At 61.2% G+C, this 8,757-nt stretch overlaps 1 protein-coding gene across 1 annotated transcript; it reads left to right on the top strand.

Annotated features, from left to right (window-relative positions):
• Positions 1-3,281: 3,281 nt before the first annotated feature.
• On the top strand, positions 3,282-8,710 carry ATP6V0C (ATPase H+ transporting V0 subunit c). The gene is made up of 3 exons (XM_080830526.1): positions 3,282-3,532; positions 7,628-7,811; positions 7,954-8,710. Exons 1-3 carry the CDS (start codon positions 3,454-3,456, stop codon positions 8,156-8,158), a joined length of 468 nt encoding a protein of 155 aa, XP_080686652.1. The 5' UTR covers positions 3,282-3,453; the 3' UTR covers positions 8,159-8,710.
• Positions 8,711-8,757: the final 47 nt, after the last annotated feature.

Raw genomic sequence — 8,757 nt, 5'->3', positions numbered from 1 at the left:
TATCAGAGTCTCTGGCTTGAGTTTCCCAAAGCCCGCCCTTTATTCCTAGAAATCCCCACTTAGGCAGTGACAGGCCAGGGGCTTGCGATGATGTGATTTCCAGCTGGGGACCTAGCTGTGAGGGGGAAGGCAGAGGCGTGTGTCCTTCGTCACCCAGCACGCCCCCTCCCCCAGGCCTGCCTGGTTGTGAGAGGCCAAGGGGAAGGTGCCCTGGGGGCCCCCTGGCCCTGTCACTGGTCCCTGGATGCTCACCCAACCCCCTCGTGTAGGAGACAAGGCAGCGTGGTAAGCCACACGGGCTCAGCCCTGCTGGGAGTCGGCGTTTTGAATTCCACTTCTCCTTAGCAGGCTGACCGGGGCAAGATGTGTGATCCTCCAAGGCCCACTTCCTTGTCCACCAAATGAAGAGTCATGGTGATATCTTTCTCAAAGGGTCTTTATGAGGATTATATAATACCCTAAAAGTGCTTAGGGCAGGCCTGGCACACACCTGGTGATCAGTAAATATTAGCTCTATGTGCCAGGCATCCTAGCAGGGATGGGGGGGCAGAAAAAGAGGCACAGGGACCCTCAGGAAAGGAGGTATTGAGTGAAAAAAGGTAATAATGGAGTGTGAGGTGTGAAGAAGGGGCCTGAGAAGGGAGGAAGAGAAATCAGGAGGGCTTCCTGGAGGGCGTGGTGCTCTAAAGATTGAGTAGCACTCCCTATACAAGAAGGGAAGGAGAGTAGTTGATGCAGAGAGAGCCACAGACTTAGGAATCCAGGTGAGGAGGGAGCAGCGTGATTGATGGGATGAGATGGGGACACAGGAGGGGACCACCAAAGGCTCCAGCCTGTGACAGAAAGACACTGAAGGATTCCAGGAACGGAGTGGCCAGTCAGATGTGCCAGTTAGAAGCTCCTGTGGCTCTAGGGTGAAGAGTGGGGGCGGGGGAGGTTAAGACTGAGCAGGCTAACCGGGTTAGAGGCTGTGAGGGGACCCCAGCCAGAGGTCAGCCCAGTGGCAGGGTGGGCAGAGCTGGGAGCCAGGAAGCCACAGGATCTCAGGGCTCGGTGAGTAACGAGGAATGAGCTGTGGCGTGACTCAAGGCTGCTGCTGCGAGCAGTTGGGTGGATGGCTGTGTCTTTTGCCCAAAATGGAAATAACAGAGTGGAATAGAATGGAAGGTGGGGGTGGGGTGAGCTCCGTTTGAGACATGCTGGTTTCAGGTGCCAGCAGCCCCATTGGAGACCCAGTGTGACCTCTCACACCGCGCAGAAAACGAGAGGATGGTGGGTGAGCCTGACCCGCTCCCCGAGCCCGAGGAGGGAAATGTCTCCCTAGTCTTAGGATTTTAGCCACCCTGGGCTTCCGTGCCCTGCCCACCTCTGTGTTTTTGACTGCATGGCTTCCTGATGGTGGGGGTACCCTGCCCCCCCTTTCTTTGGTCTGAATTCTTCCTCTGCACACAGTCCCCCAGCCAGCACTGGCTCCCTGGCCTGGGGTCCCTTGACCCTGGGTCCTCCATGCCTGCAGTGGTGAGGGGCCAGGCCCGTGGCCAGCTTTGATGTTTGCTAGCTCAGGGGGCCATCAGGGTTGGAGAGGAGCAGGTGAGGGACAGAATGGCTGAGCTGGAGGACATGATTGCCCCGGGGGTGGGGCGGGACAGGGGGAACCCTGGGAACATCAGGTCGGGCAGGGAGGCTGAGGCTGCCTGGCCTGCGCCTGTCCCTGTTCCTCCTTGTGCCCCCAGGAAGAAGGAATGAGCTGTCAGGCTGTGGGAGGTAAGCTGGAGAGAGAGGGGAGGGTGTGGTGAAGCGGGCAGCGGGCCATACAGCAAAGAGGCCCACTCAGCCTGGTAAACGTCCCTCAGCTTAGAGAAATGGCAATCACAGGTGACCTTGGCAAAGGCGGGGGGCTGGGAGGGAGGGCAGGTGAGGTGCAGACGCTGAGTGAAGGTTTCTCTTCTCAGAAGTCAGAGTCTGGGACAAGGAAGAGGGTGGCAGAGGAAGGTGGGGAGGCCTCTAGTGGTATGGCAGCCTCCTCCCTTTTAAAACAGGACAGACCAGACACCCGTGGGCTGCCAGTTCAGAAGATGCGAGACCTGGCCTGGCCAAGGGGAGGAGGGCGGAAGGAGGCTCCCGTGCAAGGTTGGGCTGAGACCAGCAGGAGGGCTAGGCCGGGGGTCGTTTCCCTACTGCCCAGCGGAGAAGGCTGCCACGCAGGACATTTAGGGAGAGGGCTAGGAGCTCAAGGGAGCCAAGGACCAGATGACAGCCACCCAGTCCTCAAAGGCAGGGGAGGGGACAAAAGGACAAAGGGAACCAGAGCTGGTGGATAGAGATAAGGCAGCCAGTCTGGGTGCCGGTAACCCCTCAGGGGATCAGCAAGACAGTTTCAGCCCCAGGCCAAGCTGCGTGCTGGGCTGGGAGGGAACCACTGGCCGTTCTTGAAATCCTCCTTGCAGGTGCAAAGGCTGGAGGAAATGGATCCCGGAACATGCAGGAATCTGGGGAAGCATCCACAGGTCGCAGCACCGACAGGGCTTCAAACCAGTCAGGCTTACACCTTGAGGGGCCGAGACAGCCCCCCAGCTGAAGTGTGGCTCCCCCATGCAAGGGAGGGGACAGATGCGGGGGAGGGGGCTCCTTTTCTCAGAAGCCAGAAGGCAGCTAGAGCTGGGGGGTCTGTGTCTGGAGGAGACTGAGGACAGAGTCGGGGTGGTGCGACCCCGGGGGCCCAGGAGGGCAGCAAGTAGGCCTGGACCTCACAGGTGGGTGAGGGCTTTCCTGGGGGCTGGAGCAGAACTGGCCGGCGCCCTGGACTTGGGATTTCGGCTCCGTCTGCTCGAACCCTCGGAGCGCTCCAGAATGTATGAAGACGTCCCGGGGACACCTCGGTCCCGGGTGCCTGGGGGAAGGCCGTGAGAGGCCCGCAGCCGACTCCGCACGGCGAACGTAAGTAAAGGAAAGCCGCACTCGGCAGCCAACACCAGCCGGCGCCGCGCAGCCGCAGAGGAGGCGGGGCACCCAGGCCCCGCCTCGTATGCTAATACGGAGGCCCACCGCCCCGCCCCCGCTCGCGAGTCGGACGGGCCCAACGCCACGGGGTGTGAGAGGCTACCGGCGCCCGGCCCCGCATCCGCGGAGGCCGAGATGGGGCGGAACGCCTGGTCTGGGTCGTTCGGGCGGCGGTACAGTGCGGGAGCGGTCAGAGGACCGCTAGGGCGTCCTCAAGCCGTGGCGCCCCCCGCAGGCGCGAGGTGGTATGGCCCGCAGGGGCGGGGCCCGGGTCATGTGACGAGGCCGCGGCCGCCATTTTGTTCTGCGGTGCTGGTATTTAGAGCGCAGCGGCTGACGGGCCGGGTCGCCTTCGCAGCCGCCTGACTGCTCCGCTCGTGCTCGCTCGCCGTGCCCGGCCCGTCCTCGCCCCCGCCTCGGCCTGCTGAGCTCGCCCTCTCCCCACCCGCAGACATGTCCGAGGCCAAGAGCGGCCCCGAGTACGCCTCCTTTTTCGCGGTCATGGGCGCCTCGGCCGCCATGGTCTTCAGCGGTGAGCGCCGCGGCAGGAGGGACCCGGGAGGCTGGGGGGGCCGGGGCGCTCGGGGCTCGTGCTCGCATCTCCCCAGGGTTCGGGGTGTGACGTCACGCTGACGTAATTCCGATCTGTCGGGGGGGTCCCGGGACTCACGTGACAGCGGGCGGGGGTCGGGGCCCCGGGGGCTGCGGAGCGCAGGGCTCGCGGGCTGGGCCGGGGTGCGGGTCCCGGGGGTCTCCCGGGGATCGGTAGCCGGCAGCCCTGCCCCTGTCGGTGTAGGTGCGGGGGTGGGGCGGCGGCGCCGCTGCCATCTTAGCCCTAGGAGAGGCGGGAGGGAGGCTGGGGTGGGGGCGCGCGGTCCTGCGCCTGCTCCGCACCCCCCCAATCCTGCGGGCAGGTGTGACATCACACCTCGGAGAGCTCCCCAGACGCGGGGCCGGCCTTGTCCGGCGGAGGTGGGGGCAGGGGGTGGATGAGGTCCTGGCTCTCCCCTCCGAGGTACACAGCCCTGGCCGTTATGGCCCTTTTGGCGACCCGCACCCTCCCACCCCCGGCGGGGGGTCAAGTGGGTCTACACTCAGAGGCAGACGCTTCTAGTTAGGGCCTGTCACTGTTTCCCAGTAGTCCTGCGGGACGTGTGGACTGCTTGGGAAAACTGAGGGGTTGGTCATGAGAGCTGGCAGGAACCCCGAGGTGGGATTGAGGTGGGATTGTGTGGAACGGAGTGGGGGTCTGAACGGGCTCCGGGTCAAGGACGGGTGTCTGGGAGGCAGGCCAGCAACGACAGTGTGTGTGTGTGCGCCCGCTTGCCAAGAGTGTCCCTCTGGATGATTGAGAGAGGGGGGCGTGAAGTGTCAGCGTTGAGGGGATTGGGCCTTTGTCTCCAGAAGGCAGAGTGTGGTAGTTTAGGCCCCGGTGAATGAATGAAAGGATGCGTGACTTCCCTTTCCCGAGGCCCCGAATTGGGGAGGGCTCCTCTGGGTAAAGAGAAGGGCCTTTCAGGTTCTTGGTAGCACCCCTTCTTTTGAACTTGGGTCTTGACAGCCATGGACTGTTGAATTCAGTGAAAACTGGCCTATCTGGGAGAAAGGCACGTGGGCCAGGCCCAGGAATGTGGGACCCAGGAAGGTTAGTCCTGCCGCTGCAACCCTGTGGACTGGTCTGACCTGGTCTCCTCTGGGCCTTCTTGGGTAGGTCTGGTTTTTGGTTTTGATGACTCCGCCTTGCCCCACCCTACCTGGTGGACTGGGGAGGCTCCCTGCGCAAGTAGGGGGAGGGTTTGAACTCCAAACAGTCTCTGCTGACTGTAAACACTTGGGGGGTAGGGGCCTGGGGACTCTGCTCCCTCCTCGGCCTCCCTCTGCCTGGGCCTGTTTGCCAGTCATGAGTTGCTGAGTGTGCCCTGCCCTGCCCTTCCCATCACGTGCAAGTAAGGGGTCATTTGTGGTGGGAGAAGTGGTCTGGACTTCCCCTTCCCTCCCAGGCAACGCCTGCTCTTTCCACATCTGCAGGGGCTGCCTACTTTCCAGCACTTTGGAGCGGGCTGCTGTGACCCCCTCCCCCAGCCTTTTCTGCTCCTTGCCTCCAGAATGCCTTCAGAGGTTCTGCTTTGCCTGGCCACCTGTGGGTTACTCGTGGCTGTCATTCATTCATTCAGCAAATCTTGATTGAGCTTCTGCTATGTGCCCGGCACGGAGGAACATCAGCGAAGGACAGGATATTCCTCCCCAGAATTCCTTGAGTTCGGGCTGTCGTTGCCTGTTCCTGAAGCTCTAAAAGCCCCCAGCCCTTTATCTGTACCCGCCTCCTGGCCTGCCTCCAGTCACCAGGCACATCTCTTCCTCTCCTAGAACCTGATACTTTCAGATGGAGCCTGACCCAAAAGCAGGTCTCTGGAAGTTACTGAGAACCAGGTATCAGTGGTCTAGGGCTTTTTTTGGTTGCCCCGGGCCCCTGAGGATGGGTGCTGCCTGCTCCTGTGTGCCCGGTCTCCCTTCCTGCTTCCCCTTTTTTTCTTGTGACAAAGTCCTGTCGATTCTTTCTTCATCGGGTCTTCCACAGGCCGTTGGTTGCTCCTTTTCCGTAATCTCTCTGACTTCCTCCCTCCTGGCAGACACCCTGCCTCTGGTGCTTTGTTCCTGGAACTGCCTCCTGATCGCACGCCTTTCTGTCCTCTGCTCGGTCTGGGACCTTGTAGGCCTTGTCTCCAGGGCTAGCACTCGGGGCCTGGTCTTTGTGGACACCTGCTGCTGCCCAGGCCAGGCTGCTTTTTCCCTCGTGGTCAGCCCTGTTTTCTTCCCTTTGTTCATCTTGTTGCCTCCCCACCTCCAGCCACACGCTCTTCTGCCACCTCCCGGAGAAGAGCCCAGCTCACTTCCCACGTCTGGCAGTGTCCTGCTCCTGGGTTGCCGACTTCCCAGTAATCGGCTTCTCACTCAGTGCCACACAGCTCCTGTGCTCTCCACTTGAGGAACGGGCCATGGCGCTGGCCATGTGCACGCATGTGATGCAGCCTGATGGGGTGCTGGGCCTGCGGTAGGAGCCCCCAAAATGCACTGCAACCAGGAGAGTTCTGGAAAAGCTTCATGAAGACCAGCCCTGAGCCATGGGTTGATAGTGCCGAATGCCCAGGCGTGGTGGTGTTGGGTGTCTTTGGGACTGAGTGGCAGAGGCAGTATAGGTCCCTCTGCTCCCACCCCTGCCTCTTTCGTCTTTCTGGTAGCTCCCAGCCTGGTGCCATGTTGGTGGATGACTCCGTTCATGTCGTCTGCAGTCCTTTTTGCTCACTCAGTCTACCCAACGTCATTCTCTCTATGGAGCCCTTCCCCAGACACCTCCCCCCGCACCGGCCTCCCCACTCTTCTAGAACATGCGTGGAGGTGCCATGTGTGTCCTCACCAGGCTTGGAGCCATGGGAAGCTAGAGCTCCTTGGACCTCCTCACTGCTCAGTGATGAGCATAGAGTAGACCTTTTTTGGTGGCCCAAACAGATGAATAAAACGTGCAGAAAAATGGTTGGGATTGTCCTGGTCTTTTCCACCTCTGAGCCATGTTAAGCTCTGCTCAGGCAGTGCGGTGGGACCCTGGGAGACCCTGCGGGGCCCCCTGTAGCTCTGTTCTGTGCAAAAGTTGCTCTAGACTTTGAGGCCAGGAGAAGGGAACTTTGAAGACGGTAGCACCCCCTACCGAGAAAGAGGGAGGAGGAACATCAGAGGAGACAGGCCACCCCAGAGTTTCCCCCCCACTCCCATCACTGGAGGCGCCCAAGGCCTCTGTGCATGCAGGGCTGCCTCTGGGAGGTCTGCCAAGGGCTCATGGTCTGCCTGGGTGGTGGCTCCCTGTGCCCTGCCCTCTCCTTGGCTCGCCCTTTTTACTCTGGTTCTTTAAAGAGATTCTCCCCAAACTCCAGGGTCCAGGCCTCCTGTGTGGCTGAGAAAGCACTCAGCCTGTTGACCACAGATACTAGCCCTCCGGGAGAGCTGGGAGCGGTGGGGGGTGCTGGACGCTGTGGCCTGAGCCAGGACTCGCCAGGCCGGCCTTCCCTGACCCTGTGGTCGGGCCCTGTGTGTGGTGAGGGTCTTCCAGCGTGTTGTCCCTGGCTGGAGCCGCAAGGCCGACGGGCTGAGTCTGGCCTGATCCTGGGCTGCTGAGATGTAACCGCCTCGTGCTTTGCCAGGCCATTTCGGACCTGAATGTCCGGGACTCCAGTCAGTAAAAAGATGTCCAGAATCTTCAGCAAGTCTTAAGTGGCACAGTTGCCCGTTTCTCCGTGTGACGGGGCTGCTGGACCTGTCACAGCTCCACCTTGGAGGCTGCGGGCAGCTGCATGGAGGCTCCCTGGGAGGTGGGGCCTCGGTTTCACAGCAGAGCAGCTGCGCAGGTAGGCGACAGCCACAGGCGCCTCTGGTGGAGAAGGAAAGAGCTACCTGGATTCCTTGTGTGCCCGGCGGGGGCTCTTGCCCCTGAGGGCCACCTCCCACCTCTGGCTAGGTGCCAAATTTATGTCCCCTTTGTGATAACTTAGGGTGTCCCTCAGCCATGCCAGAGCTACTCCCAGGGACCTGACCCCAAGTACTCTGAGCTGACCTGGCTTCCCCCCTCTCCACACAGCCCTGGGTGCCGCCTATGGTACAGCCAAGAGTGGCACCGGCATTGCAGCCATGTCTGTCATGCGGCCAGAACTGATCATGAAGTCCATCATCCCAGTGGTCATGGCTGGTATCATCGCCATCTACGGGCTGGTGGTGGCAGTCCTCATCGCCAATTCCCTGAATGATGGCATCAGCCTCTACAAGTGAGTGCTGGCTCCCTCCCTGCCTGTGCTGCCTTGCCTGGGGTCAGGCCATCGCATGGGGTCGGGAGGGCCAGGGAGGGGGCGTGGGGCAGGTGGTTTCCCCAGCAGGCTGCTAACATTTCTCCTGTGTCCTCTCCCCCAGGAGTTTCCTCCAGCTGGGTGCTGGCCTGAGCGTGGGGCTGAGCGGGCTGGCGGCCGGCTTTGCCATCGGCATTGTGGGGGACGCTGGTGTGCGCGGCACTGCCCAGCAGCCCCGGCTATTCGTGGGCATGATCCTGATCCTCATCTTCGCCGAGGTGCTCGGCCTCTACGGTCTCATCGTTGCCCTGATCCTCTCCACAAAGTAGCCCCTCTCCGAGCGCACCAGCCACAGAATATGATGTAAAGACCATCCCCGCATTCCAAGATGAACAGCCTGACACACATGCACGGGGCAGCTGCCCCCCCAGTAGTTGGTCTTGTAAATGCGCAGTGTCCTAGTGCCCATTGTCTGTTCCCCCTGGCCTTGCCCCCGCCTGCCCCGTGCCGTGGACATCTGGGCCCACTCATTACCCATCCAGGCCCCCGACCAGTGAGGACGCAGGCCTCTGCCGCCCCCACTCATCTGCCCTAGAGTGCTCTGTGTATAAGGATGAATTAGAGTTGTCATTTTCTCTTCACTGGATGTTTATTATTTATAAAGATTTGACCTGTTCATACGTCTGTGGAGCAGCCCTCCGTCTCCCAACTATATAGTAATCTTAGGTAGTGTTGCGTTGTGGGGTTACCGTTTGCTCTGAGACTCGTTGGATGGAACCACCCTTCCCCAGCCCCGGCTGCCGGGGCCGCGGGGCCAGTGCGCTGGGCCTGCCAGGCCCGGAGCCGAGCGATGTCCAATAAAGTTCTCGGTTGTGACTGGACGCCTGTGTGGACCGCTTGTGTGGGCCCGGGCTGGTGGTGGGGTGGG

Source organism: Martes martes (assembly GCF_963455335.1).
Source record: "Martes martes genome assembly, chromosome: 18".
NCBI classification, from domain to species: domain Eukaryota; kingdom Metazoa; phylum Chordata; class Mammalia; order Carnivora; family Mustelidae; genus Martes; species Martes martes.
This window is presented reverse-complemented; position numbering and strand designations above follow the sequence as displayed.